Source organism: Pseudonaja textilis, chromosome 9 (genome assembly GCF_049901715.1).
Source record: "Pseudonaja textilis isolate UNSWEBS1 chromosome 9, rPseTex1.2, whole genome shotgun sequence".
NCBI classification, from domain to species: Eukaryota; Metazoa; Chordata; class Lepidosauria; order Squamata; family Elapidae; genus Pseudonaja; species Pseudonaja textilis.
This window is the reverse complement of record NC_141998.1, coordinates 25,046,366-25,061,159: the sequence shown is the minus strand read 5'-3', so window position 1 is coordinate 25,061,159 and position 14,794 is coordinate 25,046,366. Positions and strand designations below refer to the sequence as shown.

At 49.0% G+C, this 14,794-nt stretch overlaps 2 protein-coding genes across 5 annotated transcripts in view; one reads left to right on the top strand and one right to left on the bottom strand.

Annotated features, from left to right (window-relative positions):
• Positions 1-9,382, top strand: part of CBL (Cbl proto-oncogene) — a 33,693-nt gene extending 24,311 nt beyond the window's left edge. Inside the window, exons 11-16 of the mRNA XM_026708958.2 lie at positions 268-627; positions 1,419-1,510; positions 2,197-2,352; positions 2,952-3,055; positions 4,277-4,471; positions 5,455-9,382. Coding sequence (XP_026564743.1) covers positions 268-627; positions 1,419-1,510; positions 2,197-2,352; positions 2,952-3,055; positions 4,277-4,471; positions 5,455-5,741 — 1,194 coding nt within the window. The 3' untranslated portion in view covers positions 5,742-9,382. The remainder of the gene's footprint in view (positions 1-267; positions 628-1,418; positions 1,511-2,196; positions 2,353-2,951; positions 3,056-4,276; positions 4,472-5,454) is intronic.
• A 1,711-nt stretch (positions 9,383-11,093) lies between these two features.
• MCAM (melanoma cell adhesion molecule) overlaps positions 11,094-14,794 on the bottom strand; it is a 30,067-nt gene continuing 26,366 nt past the window's right edge. Inside the window, exons 14-16 of one of the 4 annotated variants that reach the window (XM_087939181.1) lie at positions 14,621-14,765; positions 13,541-13,658; positions 11,094-11,732 (exon numbers count right to left, since the gene is read on the bottom strand). In XM_087939181.1, the coding sequence (XP_087795307.1) occupies positions 11,703-11,732; positions 13,541-13,658; positions 14,621-14,765 (293 nt within the window). In that variant the 3' untranslated portion in view covers positions 11,094-11,702. Of the gene's footprint in view, positions 11,733-11,787; positions 12,118-13,540; positions 13,659-14,620; positions 14,766-14,794 lie in introns of those variants that run through there. The other 3 variants (XM_026708961.2, XM_087939182.1, XM_026708959.2) reach the window with 3 other exon arrangements.

The window sequence follows — 14,794 nt, the reverse complement described above, 5'->3', positions numbered from 1 at the left end:
TTCTGACACTTTGCATACATATACAAACATGAATGTGTGATCCATGGCTTTGATGATTACACGGGATTATAGGATATTATGATTTAATTTTAGTGTATCTTAAACCCCGGTGACTCGGGACTGCAACTTCTGGAATGCCATGGCTGGCCGGGAGATTCTGGGTGGGGGGGTTGACGTCCACGCATCTTAAAAGTCACCAAGAGAAACTGCTTCAAAGAGAAAGGTGAAAATATCACTGTACTTGGAAAGCTTTCCCTTACTTTATAGGCTGTACCCGGTTCTCTCCACAAAGACAAACCTCTGCCGATCCCACCGACTCACCGAGATCTTCCACCACCACCTCCTCCAGACAGGCCCCACGCCATTGGGGCAGAGTCTCGGTCCCAGAGACGCCCCTTGCCTTGCACTCCAGGAGATGGCCCTTCCAGGGACAAGCTGCCCCCCGTGCCCTGCAACCGCCAGGGAGAGCTCTGGCCCTCGCGACCCCTGCTGAAGGCTCCCGCTGAAGCCTGGGCCAACAGGGAGCTGAAGAACCGGCATTCCCTCCCCTTCTCGCTGCCTTCTCAGATGGAGGCCAGGGTGGAGCCTCACAGACTGGGCAGCACCCTGAGCCTGGACACTCCTGTGGTGAGTGGGGGTGGGTGCGCCAGGCTTCCCGTGGGGAGGAGGTGGGGGGGGTCTGATCCCCGTCCACGAACCATCTCCAGCATAACACGCCCCTGCTGGGGCACCAGGTCAATGGAAGGGACAAGTCTTCAGGCCCTTTCAGAAAGCCAACGGGCTCTGCAGCAAAGCCCTTTCTACCCCTTCTTTTCATTTATGAAATTGGCAAGGGCTATTAAAATGCCAGGCGCAAAAGAGCAGGTCCACGCATCAGGTCCACTTAAATTGGTTTATGGCTGCTCATGGTTACGCACAGGACTGGTGGTGTGGTGCGGAGGCCTTGAGGTGGAGCTGTCACCTCACAATCAGGAGGCTGTGAGTTCGATCCTAGATAGAGGCAGATATCCCTGCCCCCCGCAACAGTTTCTGCCTCTCCTCCTACCCAAAGTCAACGTTGGGAATAGCAAAGATTCTTTCCAGTGGGCAAAGTTGCTTGGAGCTGGACCACTGAGTCAAGGGAGAGGTGGCCCTTCTTGCTTACTTGGGAGGAGTTTGATCCTATAACTCCTGAGGAAATGGACAAGGCCATGGCTACTTCCTCAGGCCATTCAAGAGGTGACCAAATAGTTGGGCCCATGTGGTGGTGATGTCTTCCTCGAGAGAAGGAGCTAATGCACTGGCTCGAAGCTAACCCAAGTGATGCCTAAGTGTGCCTTTTTTTTTTTTTATAACTACAATAAATAAATATGGAGGCTCAATCAATGCACCTCCAACCGTACCCCGGGGGTGGCGTCTGATGCAATGTTTTCTTGCAGAATCAACTGGGGCTTCCTGCTGGCTTAGACAGCGAGCATTCTAAAATCAAACCATCTTCTTCTGCCAATGCCATCTATTCTCTTTCCATAAGGTAAGTTGCGTCCTCAGGGGAGCTCCCAGCCACGGAAAATTTTTACGACCGTTGCGAAGGTTGAATTGCCCAATCGATTACTCAAAAGTTCGAAACTCTGTAGAAACTCGTGGGAGAGAGTTTCCAGTCGGTATCCGATTCCTCATTTGGTTTCTGATCCTCTCTGTAGCGAAGGCATCGCTTTCTTGTGACGCTGGAAGGCCCCGAATGGGGCGGGTGATTTTAGGCTAAGCCGCTTAGGTAAATCTGGCTGCAGTTTTTGTTTCGTTTGGGGAGGTTTGCTAGGATGGTTTCGGGTGACTGGAGTTGGGAGAAACCGCAAGAGGTTTCACATCACGAAACTAAAATAGGATCAAACTGGATCTCAACAGACGGAGTAGCTTAACGTAAGAGGCTGTCTTAAGACAGTGTGAGGCTTCGTGGCCTGGTGTGTGTGTGTGTGTGTGTGTGTGTGTTTGCAGTCATATTGCCTGGTGTGTTTGTGCGTGTGTGCAGCTGTGTTGCTGTGTTGTCATTTGCGATGCAAGACTGGGCACATTGCAAGTCACAAAGTTAAAACTTTTGAAAGGTTTGACACACGGACCAAAAGCCTCCCCAACTTTCACTTCAAAAGCTTCATCAGCAGAGAGCAGCAAGCTGCCTTCTATCCCGGATTGCAAACCTGTTATTGTCTTCTCTCCCCCCAGATCATTGGTTGCCCCAAAACTGCTCTCTGGAGAGGCCTCTGGGAATGACGAAGACTCCGAGTACATGTCCCCTTCCTCCTTGCCACTGGTGCCACCTGGCTGTGCGGGACAGAAACCCGATGCCAAGCTGCCTTCGGAAATGAATCCTGGTTCACGGTGAGGGAGTCCTTGTATTCTCCCCTCCAGTGCGTGTGATTATGATTGAATTTTAGAGGTGTAGCTGAGTGGAAAGGTGTAGATCCGTGGTGGCACGCGGTGGTGAGAATGCGGTATTGCAAGCTAATTGTGCCAAATGCCAGCAGTTCGATCCTGACTGGCTCAAGGTTGACTCAGCCTTCCTTCCTTCCGAGGCCGGTAAAATGAGGACCCCGACTGTTGAGGAGCAAGAGGCTGATTCTATAAACCGCTTCCAGAGGACTGTAAAAAAATACACTGTGAAGCGGTATATAAGTCTTAAGTGCTGCTGCTATTGCTAGTTTACAAGCGAAATCAGGCTGACTTTTGAATTCCCTGCAACATTGTAAGCTGGAATTGTTTGAGGCTTGGCACGGAGTTGAAAAGCAACCCGATCCGAAGGAAGCTGCTCTCCTTGGTGCAAAGGCCAGAGATGCTTACAGACTCAAAACGGCGTATGGAACAAGGCGCCCCGTTGCACGAAGCAGCCTGTATGTCTGTGCTGAAGTTTTGAGCCGAGCGTCTCTTCCTGTTGCAGGAGTGGAATCCAATGCCTTTTCTTTTTTTTCCTCTTTGCTCAGCGTCTTGGAAGGTGAGCAGGAAATGGAGGGAATGACTTACGAAGCAATGTTCAACATTCAGTCCCAGGCAGCACCGTGTTCATCCGAAGCTGCCGGCGTGCCTGGTAATTTTCCTGGGAAATGAAATTGTGTTTAGGCTAGATTCATATTGCAAGAAGCCAAAATAATGAAGGAGACACAGCCTCCCTTCGCTAAGAAAAGGACACAAGCATTCCAACCAGTGCCTCCGCTTTCATTCTCTCTCTCTCTCTCTCTCTCTCTCTCTCTCTCTCTCTCTCTCTCTCTGTGCCTCATCCAGAGCCATTAACACCTCATTTTCCTTCCCCTGCTCCTTGTCTGGGGGAAGGATTGAGAGAGTAGGAGCCCAGGTGCACAGGGCATTATGCACACAACAGCTTCCATCCTGAGTGTGACTTTGACAGCTCACTCTGGCGATTTGTAGCAGGGAGCAAAAAATAACTGGCTAATTCTTCCACCCGATTGGCTCTTTCGCTTTCTGAGGTCTTTGCTTTCTGGGGAATGAAAAAAACTGCAGCTGCAAAGATGATCCCACCGTTCTTCCAGATTTCTATTTATTGATTCAGCCTGTGGCATTTCATACATGGACTAGCAATATATATTAACACTTCACCTAGATTAGTTATATATTAAATATATATATATATATATATATTAAAAAACCCTACGTTTGAATACTAATGTCTAGGCCAGGGGTCTTCAACCTTGACAACTTTAAGACTTGTGGACTTCAACAAGCTTTGCTGGCTGAGGAACTCTGGGAGTTAAAGTCCACAAGTCTTAAAGTTGCCAAGGTTGGAGACCCCTCGCCTAGGCCATTGTCAGATCGCAAAATGGCTTTTATATGTGTTAATGCATCACAATTTTTAATTTCTGTGCCTTTGGTTCAGCTTTGAGGTTTACGCCAGGGGTCTGCAACCTCGAACAAAGAGCCATTTGGACTGGTTTCCCACAGAAAAGAAAACCCCGGGAGCCAATAATTTAACAACCGGTGGGACCAAGTGGCCAACTCGACCTCACTCGCTCCCACCCAGTCACCACCTGCTCTGGAATATGGAGTGGAGTCTCCACCCCACCCCACCCCCCCGCCATCCCCCTTACCTTCTCAGGCCAGGGGAAGAGTGACGGGGAGGGGAGGGCCCAGCCGGGGGTGGGATCAGCCATCAGGGAGCCACAGCAGAGGGCCGAAAGAGCCGCATGTGGCTTGCAGACCCCTGGCTTAGGCTGTCCGCGTTCCTCTTGAAAACGCCCCCTCTCCTGCAGGCCAGAGGCCTAAAGGGGTGCTGAAAAGCCTTCCTCCTTCTCAGACGTAGGTGATATGGTAGCTGAGGACGACGTCCCCAACGGTCCCGAGGAGTCAGAGAACGAGGAAGACGGTTACGATGTCCCCCACTCGTCTGCCCAGCCCGCCGCCGCCGTCACCGCTCGCCGCACCCTGTCCGATATCTCCAATGCAGCCACTTCCTTCAGCCGGGCCTCTCTGGACGGCGAACTTCTAACAGGTGCTTTCCCGCGCTTCCTTGGGCAGGGGGGTGGCGGGTGCCTCTAGGAAATGGCCCTGTATTGCTCAGGGCGCCAGGACCCACAAAAGGAGGGCACGACAGGTTGAGAAACGGTGGCAGAGCTGACCGTATCTGTCCTCGACAAAATGACGAGCCAAAATCCCTCGGAGCCAGGTGATCATGACCCCTGACTTCAAGCCCCTCCTGCGCTTTTCCTATCCTGGCTTTCAGGAAGGGGAGGAACTGGCAGGCACGATAATTTGGAGGAGTTTCACTTCCTCTCCCTTCATCAGGCGCTGCTCGGGAGGCCTATTGCAAGGATAAGCTCCCGAGTGCCATGAGGTCAGCCCTTCAAGCAAGGCCGGACTAGAGTGCCGGAACTATGAACCTGTTCCATCGAATGACTTGTCTGTATCCCTTTTATTGACGGACTAATTCTCCGTCCTCCAGGCCCTGGTTGTCCCAAAGGTGCTTTTGTTTCAAGGGGCAACTGGACTTTCAAGTTTTTCTTTGAAGAAGCTTCTTGGGTGAGAAGTTAAAACACCTTCAAAGAAAAACCAAAGAAGAAAAGTCTTGAAAAAAAAGCACCTTTGGGGGACGATCTAATTAATTCATTAAAAACGGAACAGGAAGGGACCTTGGGGGTCTTCCTAGTCCAACCCCAGGCTCAAGAAATAGACCTGATATCATTTCAGACAAAAACCTCCGGTGATGAAGCACCCACAACGTCTGAAGAAAGAGACATTCCATTGGTTGATTGTCCTCCCTGTCCAGAAGTTTCTCCTTAATTCCAGGTTGCTTCTCTCCTTCCCTAGTTTCCATCCGTTGTTTCTTGTCTTGCCTTCTTCTGGTGCTTTGGAAAATCCGAAGCTTAATGGCCTTTAGAAAGGAGCATCCCGCTCAAGGAAGGCGGCCGGTAGACCTGCCCACCAGGAGCGCTTCCCAATCCCTCCCTCTCAGCCACGTGCTCCTTCCTTTTGCAGATGCCTCGGACGTCTCCCAGGTTCCCGAGAGGCCCCCGAAACCTTTGCCCCGGAGAATAAACTCTGAACGGAAGGCGGGTAGTAGCTGCCTGCAGGCCAGCGGAGCAGGACCGGTCCCCGCGGCCTCCCCGCAGCTATCCTCCGAGATCGAGAACCTCCTGAGCCAAGGCTACGCATATCAGGACATCCAGAAAGCCCTGCTCATCGCCCACAACAACATTGACATGGCCAAGAATATCCTCCGGGAGTTCGTCTCCGTTTCTTCCCCCACGCACGTGGCCACATAGCACGCTCCCCCCCCCCTCTCTCTTGGCCCTTACCTGGAGCCCCGTGGGTCCACCTACCCAGGCAGCCTCTTGCCCGCATCGGCCTGGAGTTGAGTAGAGGCTTCTGGAGGGATTCCCCTGCAGAGCCAGGCCCATCTCTGCTGAGATTCGGTCATCAGGGTTTTTTTTTTGTGCAAGGCCAGGTGGTTTGTTTTTTTTCCCGAGTGGCGTGAAACGGAGCAGATAGGTGTGTGTCTTCAGCGGTCTTCATGTACCTCCAACAGTCTTCATGTACCTTTGCCCGCCCATCCAACACCTCCCCAGCCCCGTCTTCCTCTCCTTGCACTTTTCTGATCGGAGAGAACTCTGGATAGACTGGTCACCGGTTTCCTTCGCCGTTAGAACGCGGGGAAGGGTTTGGTCAACTTGTCTCGTGCTGTGAATATCCAACCGGAGGCCAAGATGCTGAAGGTATCTCCTCCTCCCCGTCCCCCCATCCCTGGTGGTTTGGGATACTGCACGCAGGCCTCTTTGCTGCTGTTTCCCGAATCCTCCGCCGTCAGGTACAGATTCTTGATGAAGCCGGAGGTTTCAACGCCTACTTTCTCCCCCCGCCAACCCTTCTCTTTCTTCCGTCGTGTTCAGCGCGCCTTCGGAAGTCAGCCGCTCCGCTCCGCCACACACTGGATCCCACAGCGTGGTAGATGCTGGCAGCTGGCAGGTGTCTGGGCTACCTTTGCAGCCTCCAGCCTTTCCTCCTTCGAAGTTTCCCCCGGGCCGGGTTGGGCCGTAGCAGCCGTCTCCGTGAACATTCCTGGTGTTACGATGAACGGAGCCGCCCATTTTAGCAGCCTGGCGGCTCTTCCACATCCCCTGGTTTTACCTGTCAAACTCCTAATTAAAAGTTAACCACAAGCATGGTCCCTTAGACACTGACAGGGGAAAAAACAAGTGTTAATGTAGCAACCAACCCCTGGAACCTCTTACCTGCTCAGTAGTAGAAACGCAACCGTTTTGGGTTCGGGGGCGTCTGTGGAACAGTATAAAAGACACAACTCTTCTTTTTTCCGGCCTGTTTATATCAGGAACAAAAGAAAGTCTTGTTTGTTGGAAGGACGTTGTCCATAAAACACGCTGCCTTTGTGACGCCTTGACTTGAGCTTTTGATGTTACTTTTCCTGGGCACTCAGGGAAGAGATATGACGAAGCTGTTTTGGTTTTCTAGGGAAAAGTCAGCAAGGATTCTCTCTCCCTCTTTCTCCTTCTCCTTCCCCTCCCCACTTTTCCTCTTTCCTCACCTGCTTCCCTGGTCTTTCTGTACCACCTGCAGGGCGAGAGCATGTACCCTGGCATGGAAATGGACACCTCGAGGCCCCCTGCATGATCGGCTCCTGTGTTTTAAATAGCATTAATTCCTCCTCACTAATTAAGGATGCCTTCGTTTCTAAGAGGCCGGAGAAGAGAGTTTCCGTGGAATAAATGTTTCCTCCTCAGGAGGGGTAAAGTAGTCTTCTCTGGGCAGCAGAAGGCACCAACAAGATGGCCAAGACCTCATGGGGGGCTCCAACCCCTCCCCTCTTGTCCACCCCCCATTGGAAGTTGATGAGGCCAGCCCAATCTTCCTGCCTGCAGGTGACTCCAGATAAAATATGTGATGCTTGAAGGCCTCGCGGAGAGGGCTCTGCGAAGGAGATGGTGACGGCACCTAGAAGCACGGGGATTGTACGCCCTGGCTTCAAGGAGAACTTTGTTTTTTAAAGTTGCAGTGGATTTGCTTCCTCCTCCTCCCCCCCGCCCCCCGCCAGTTTAAAAATCGGTGGAATTCTCTTGTTTCTCTCCAGGATGATGGCTAAATCTGGGTCCATTGAGGAGTCACTTTCTTGAATTCTTTGCAAAACTGAAGCGGCTTTTTGTGTGATCCCGGGGGAATTGTGTTGACACTCCTTGCTGGAAGTGGGATCGTGGCATTGTATCAGCCCACAAGGAGAGGCAGCTCTTCTCCTGCGGGTGCCATGCCATGGATTAGAAAGAGCAGAGCCAGCCCCGCCATGCCGTGTAGCCGGCCGGGTTCCTCTGCATGCGTTCCTTTTCCTCTCCCTGTCTTAAATTTCAGTGGGACATATTTTTTGGGGGGGAAGCGTCTTTCTTTAGGAACCCCGTGAATGTCACAGTCCAGCGAGCAGTAGGGAGATACAGACAAAAACTGTTTCTTGGGGTTGTTTTCCCTGCTGCTTTTATATTCGACTTTAATCCACCCCACCTCCCCTCCTCCTCCTCCTTCCATCTCTTAATTTTGCACACACACAAAAAGCATTGGATTTATTTTACAGAAAGCCAACTGTATAGTGCCTTTTCAATAGGGAAAATGCTCCTCTGAAACTAGATTTGAAACTTGACTGCAGAGCCCTGGTTGCACCGTGTTGGAGCCTGGAAGGAAGGAGCCAGCAGTTGGCCAACAAGCTAGCAACAGTCACAACTAGCTCTCTTGAAGCTTCTTCGTTACTGAACCATGAAAGGCCAGTGTTTTCCTGCCCCGGGCTGTACCTGAAGGTCATGGAGTGCTGCTGGACAAGTTTTAACGTAGCTGTGGCGTACGTCTTCCATCATTGGTTTCCTTCATGAAACGGTGTCTTTACGGACAAGCAAAATCCAGTTGGCTCCTCCAAGGTGTGCCTGGACCGAGAGCGTCCAACTTTGGCAACTTGAAGACCCGTGGACTTCAATTCCTAGAATGGAATTCCCTAGCTGGCTGGGGAATTCTGGGAGTTGAAAGTCCACAAGACTTCCAAGTTGCCAAAGTTGGACATCCTTGGGCCAGAGCCTGCCTCGGGCCAATTTGGGGGGGCATTTTGTTGCCTTTGGCCAACTGAAGGGGGCAGAGATGGTGTACTTGCATTGCCTTTGAGCACTGTGCTTGGACATTTCCATTCATTTTTCTCCTGTGTGTGTGTGTGTATGTTGTGTGTGTGTGGCTGGACAAGGAGTTTCCTGTGGATTAAATGTTCAGTGCCTAGTGGACCTCTTTCCTTGTAAGTGTGGCCTCCCATGCAGTTGCATTGAGGGAGATTATAGCTTGCAGCAAACTTTGGAATTAATCTTGGATGGCATTCCCACCCAATGATCAAGAGTTCCCATGGTTTAGGATTAAAACTGCGGTCTGGGGAGAGGTTACACTAAATTATAAATTATCTTTGTTGGGTAGGAAAGAGTGGTTAACAATAAGTAGCTTTATTTCTCCTGAAGGTTGAGAACCAATGTAATATTGGTGTTTAAAAAAAAGAATCAGATTTTCACTGACTATTTTAAAGTTATAATATCATTAATATAAAAAAATATATTAGCAGTATTTAATCCTTTCAGACATGTAAAGAGTAAGAACAGAAGGTAAATATTCTTACAGAATAGCCGAGCTTTAAGATTCATTTGGGCTAAAGTCCTCGGTTTTTTGTTTTTATTTTGTTCTGTTTTGCAGATGCATTGTTAATGTTTTAGAGGTTATACTAATGTTATTTATTTTTTATTTTTCATTCTGGTAAGGGACTGACTGAAGAGCTTGGTTGGGGAGGGCTGGTGGCCTTTAGGGAAATTCATGTGTGTTGATTAAAAACAAAAAACAAAAGGAAAAAGTTTTATTTTTAAATAAATTTCTTTGTTGTAGCACACGGCTTGTTTGATGTCAACGTCAATTCTTGTGATAGGGGGCTAAGATGTAGGGGCACCCCAGTTTTGGGGCGGGGGGGTCTCCCAAGAATGAGTTTTCCAGAAGTCCACATCAATGAAAATTAGACCTAGATTAGGGCTTTCCAAACTTGTCAACTGGAAGACTTGTGGACTTCCAACTCCCAGAATTCCTCAAGTCAGCCATGCTGGCTTGGGGAATTCTGGGAGTTGGTGTCCACGCACCTTAAAAGTTCCTGAGGTTGAACAACTCTGTCTAGACTTCGCTGGAAGACTTGACGGCCCCACAAAAAAGTCAAATTTTTGTCTGGTGTATATTGTTTGATAAATGAGAGTGAGACCCCCTTCCTAGAGAACAGACCCGTGTGCAGCAAGAAGCCCCTTGCTCCCCCCGCCTCTTATAGCATGGCTGATTTAAAAACAACCAAAATCATTCCCCGAGATATTCCTTTTTCAATCGCCATATATACAAGAGGTCACTCCGGACGACTTCTTTATCTTCTTTATTTTTCATTTATATTTATATATATTTATATATATATATATAAAACCCTGCAACTCAGACACTCTTAAATTTACACACATGTCAACGAAAAATATATGTATATCTCCAACAAAAGTTTTTCCATTCTGGCATCTCCCGACGTGCATGTAAAGCGCACCAGTCCCTCACATTTTACCAGATGGAGTGTTTTGAAAGCAAGGTATTTACTGTATGGTAGGGGTGTCTCAACCTTGGCAGCTCTTAAGACCTGTGGACTCCAATTCCCAGAATCCTGGCCAAGGAATTTTGGAAGTTGAAGTCCACAAGTCTTTAATTGGATACCCCAGCCTCAAGTTTCTGAAAGGTGAAAATAGGAACCAGCAGCCAGAAGATCCTGGGAGAAGAAAGAAAAAGAAAGAGAAGGAAGAAAGAAAGAGAAGAGAAGGAAGGAGAAGAAAGAGAAGGAAGGGAAGAAAGGAAGGAAGGAAGGAAGGGAGGGAGGAAGGAAGGAAGGAAGGAAGGAAGGAGAAAGAAAAAAGAAAGCTTGAGTTTATGTCCACATAGAGATCTTATCCATTCCAAGCAGGGATAAGTTCTTAAGACGTTGAAAAGTTCTTAAGACATTGGAAAGAAAAAAAGAGAAGAGAAGAGTAGAAAAGAGAAGGAAGGAAGGAGAAAGAAAAAAGAAAGCTTGAGTTTATGTCCACATAGAGATCTTATCCATTCCAAGCAGGGATAAGTTCTTAAGACATTGGAAAACCATTAACACACCAGAGCATCTAAACACATCTTCGGTATTCGGTCTCTGGCCGTGGGAGCTGCCTATTTATCTTCCTCCAAGGGGCTCAGCTGGACAGAAACCCAAGAATGGCATCTCCAATTCCCATTTTTCTCTCGTTGGAGCCGAGGGAGAAGTGGGCACCGCCCAGCTGCCTTAGCAAAAAGTATGGCAGGAACTGCGGACTTGAACATGGATTTTGTTGCGGCTGGAGGGAAGAGGGGACTAGCTGGAGATTTCTGATATGAGTATGTCACTGTACAGTTTGTACAAAAAAAAAAAAATAATTTCCGTATTCCGGCATTTTTCAAACTTGGCGACTTTAGGACGTGCGGGCTTCCACTTTCAGAGTTCTTAAAAGTTGCCAAGTTTGAAAAGCATTGCCTCGTTCCTATCCTAAGTAAGAGCCATGGAAAGAACATTTCACATATTCACCGAACAAATTCCCCAGCGAGTGTCCTTAAAACAAAAACTTCAAATGTGCTTCTTCCTTTTTCACTTTTGAGACGCGACGTCTTCGGTTCAACTTCAACCATTCTCCATCTTGGACATGCTTTTTAAACGAACATTTCAATTTACATCCCTAACTGGGAACCAAGCTTCTTAACACATTATCCTGTGCTTCAGACTTACAAATTGGGCGTTAAAAAGAACAGCATAGTAAGTTTTCATTCTGAACTGACTGGCTTGGCCAGTATTCAATTGTGCCAACTTAAACCTTTTTGTTCCCTTCTTTTGTAAAACCCGGAATGCAAACACATACAACAACATACACAGAACAGCACGGATCTGCCTGCCCACCTTCCTCTTAACACAAATGTGAAATTACAGTGCCTCAAATCACCTTTCCTTGTCGTCCTCTTTGAAAAATCATAACCCCTTTGAAAAGACAGAAGAAGGCAAGACTGCAAAGTGTCCCATACTGCTTTCTTTCCGTGCGATGTTGGTTACTTGCGTGTTTGAATGATGGAGTATGGGGGTGGACTGTTTTAAGAGGGAGGGGCAGGAGAAAAATTCGAAGAAAACGGCCGGTTCTCTCTCTTCAGTTCCTCAGATCGATGTATTTCTCTCCCTTTTGAGAGCCAAGAGAGGAAGATCTTGCGTTAGGATCCAGAAAAAAGCATGCCTTTTTAATTTTTTTTAAAGAAAAATCCCAATTGACCCATTTCTTAGGTGGCTAGCACAAGGGAGGCAGTTGTGTGAACGGAAGCGAGTGAGAAGCTTCAAGGCAGGGCCAAAAATCAACAACAACAACACATGCTGGATATTTTGGGGGACTCTTGAAAAAACGACCCGCTCTTCCTTCACTGGCCAAGGAGAGGAGAGAAGGGGCCAAGCCGGCTCTGGGTTCAAAAGAAACAGTGAAGCTGCAGTCCAGGGAGATGCTGAAGCGAGGCACGTCTGCGGGACGGACTTTAACCTGTTTCCTGCTCTAACGTCAAACCTGCGTTTGCACCCTGTAGGGTAAAGAAACCAAACGGCCTGGATTCCCATGCCACAACCCTAAAAGAAACCCCCCCCCACACACACACCCCTGCAAAAAAGGAGAGAAAAAGCCAGCGAGTTTTTCTTCAACCTGTCCTGGGAACCTCAACCAGGCTAGGTGCCAGGGTGAAGCACCTGGACTGCAGAAAAGTAGGGCTTTGGGGGGAAAGACCTATTTTGTGGCTGCACAGGAAAGATCCTGCCTGCAGGCTCGGCGTCTTGTCAATGGGACGGTCGGGAAAAACACTGCGGACCCCAAACAGAGATCGGGCGAGAATAGTATTGCTCAACTTGGGTGACTTTTTAGGACGTGTGGGCTTCCAGCTCCCAGAATGGCCTAGCTAGCCTGATAGAATCAGGGGATTCTGGGGAGCTGAAACCCACAAGCTTTAAAAGTTGCCAAGGTTGTGAAAACCTGGGCTAGATGCTGAAGGAGAACAGTGGCTTGCACTCTATACAGATGGTCCATAACAACCATCCGTTTAAGCTCCCTTCGAAGTCGCAATGGTGCTGAAGCAAGTGACTTCCAACCAGTTTTCACGCTCACAACCATCATCGTAGCTGTGATAAAAATTCAGGCACGGTGATCGGCATCTATTGACACCAGTTGCAGCGTCCTGGACGATCATTTGTGACTTTCCCAGCTGGATCCCAACAAGCGAAGCCAGCGGGGTTCGCTTAATGACTTAACCACTGCAGTGATTCACTTAGAACTGGCCAAAACGGTCCTGAAATTGGCAGCTCAATTGCCTTGCTTAGCAATGGACATGTAGAATAGAATAGAATAGAAACAGAGTTGGAAGGGGCCTTGGAGGTCTTCTAGTCCAACCCACCTGCTCAGGCAGGAAACCCTAAAACATTTCAGACAAAGGGTTGTCCAATGGCTTCTTTAAAACTTACAGTGTTGGAGCCTGTACAACTTCTGGAGGCATTAAATATGTATTAAATTGACCAGTATCACCCAAGCCTCGATGCAACTAAAGCGAGCTGCACTAGAAAATTAGGTGTTTGAGTCTCTTGATAAATGGGGCAAGATTGTACCTTGATGGGCATTGTCATTTGATTGGGTTAGGAATTTTTATTGTTGATGGTTTTAATGTTCTTTTAATGCTGTAAGCTGTCCAGAGTCGCTTTGTTAGCGAGATGGGCGGCAAATAAATAAATAGTGAATAAATAAGTCGACATCCGAAGGCCACTGATTTGGCCAAGGACGAGAAGAGGGGGTGCCATCCACTAAGAAGGAAATGTTTGCTGACAGCCCATCTGCACCCCAAAGGGTGCCACTGATCTGGAGGGAGGATAGATGAAAGTTGCCCCGCCCCGGTACATGAAAGGTGGGCAATGCAGGAAAGCAAACCCCCCACCAACCCCCTTCCAGTTGCAGGAGCTGCCTACCTGGTCACCTGGCGATCTCTTCTCACCGTTGGCACCCTGCAGAAGGCCTGCCTCTTCAGGAAGTTTATCTGATTTTACTTCAACTACAATCTCGTCTTTATGTGCTTCGGGCCTCGTGCTGAGGAGGAGGAGGAGGGAGGAGTGTGACAGTGTTGAGACAGATCCAAATGGGGCTCTGGGGAAGGGGGTTGCAAGGGGAGGGGGCATGCAAGGGAAGGGGGTTGCAACGGGAGTGGAACGGCCACCTTTGTTTCTGCTTCCCATTTCTTGCATGAGAAAGCGGAACTGCTTAACCCAGGCGGAAAAGGCCCACAAGACACTTTTGCTGAATTAGGTTATGTAAAGGCCTGTGGGAACGGCCTTGGGAGACGGAAGGAGGAAGAGCTGCAGACCAAACAACTGTGGTGCAAAAGATATCCGAGTCCACAGAAACAGAAACAGGTGGGAAGCATTTCTAGTTTTGGGGAAATTAAAACTGTAAGAAGCATTGGAAAGTGCTTTGCTTTCAGACTTGTAAGATTCTCAAAGTTGACCCAGCCTTCCATCCATCTTGAGGTCGGTAAAATGAGGAACCCAGATTGTTGGGGGCAATAGGCTGACTGTGTAAACCACTTAGAGCTGTAAAGCACTGTGAAGCGGTATATAAGTGCTATTGCTATTCTCTTGCGCTAATCTTACAATAAAGGTTGTACGCATGGTTGGTGCTTCTTGTCTGGACAACTTTGAAGGGCTATCATCGGTTTTGTAAGTCTGAAAGTATTCCTCTACTTTCCTCTTTCTCTCTGATAAATGCTTCCCACTTTGGGGTGAGCGTTGTGTAGGCTGTGACTTTCCCTCCTGTGCCAAGGCCATCCCCACAGGCCATTCGGGATTAAGCAGAAGATGGAGGTTCCCGATTGCTGCTTTGGGGGAAGGGGCGGGTGACAAGGGGAGCAGAAGCTGATCAAGCCACCCACCCACCCACCCACCCTTTCTCCTGCATTCACAAGACGTCTATTGTTGGGTGCAATGAGACTGGGAAGTGTGTGGACTCAGGCAGAGGGGCAAAGGGGAACGTCCCAGGAAACGCTCCCGACTTACATTTCTTGTTTGCCGGAGCGCCCGCAAGCCAGCTTGCCTTTCTTGTGCAGGAAGTAAAGGACGGCCCCCAGGACGGCGAAGACCAGCAGGAAGACGATGACGGCTACAATGATCACTCCTTTGCTCTCCTGCGCTCTGGTCTCTGCTGGAAAAAAATGGCGGAGATGGAACGGA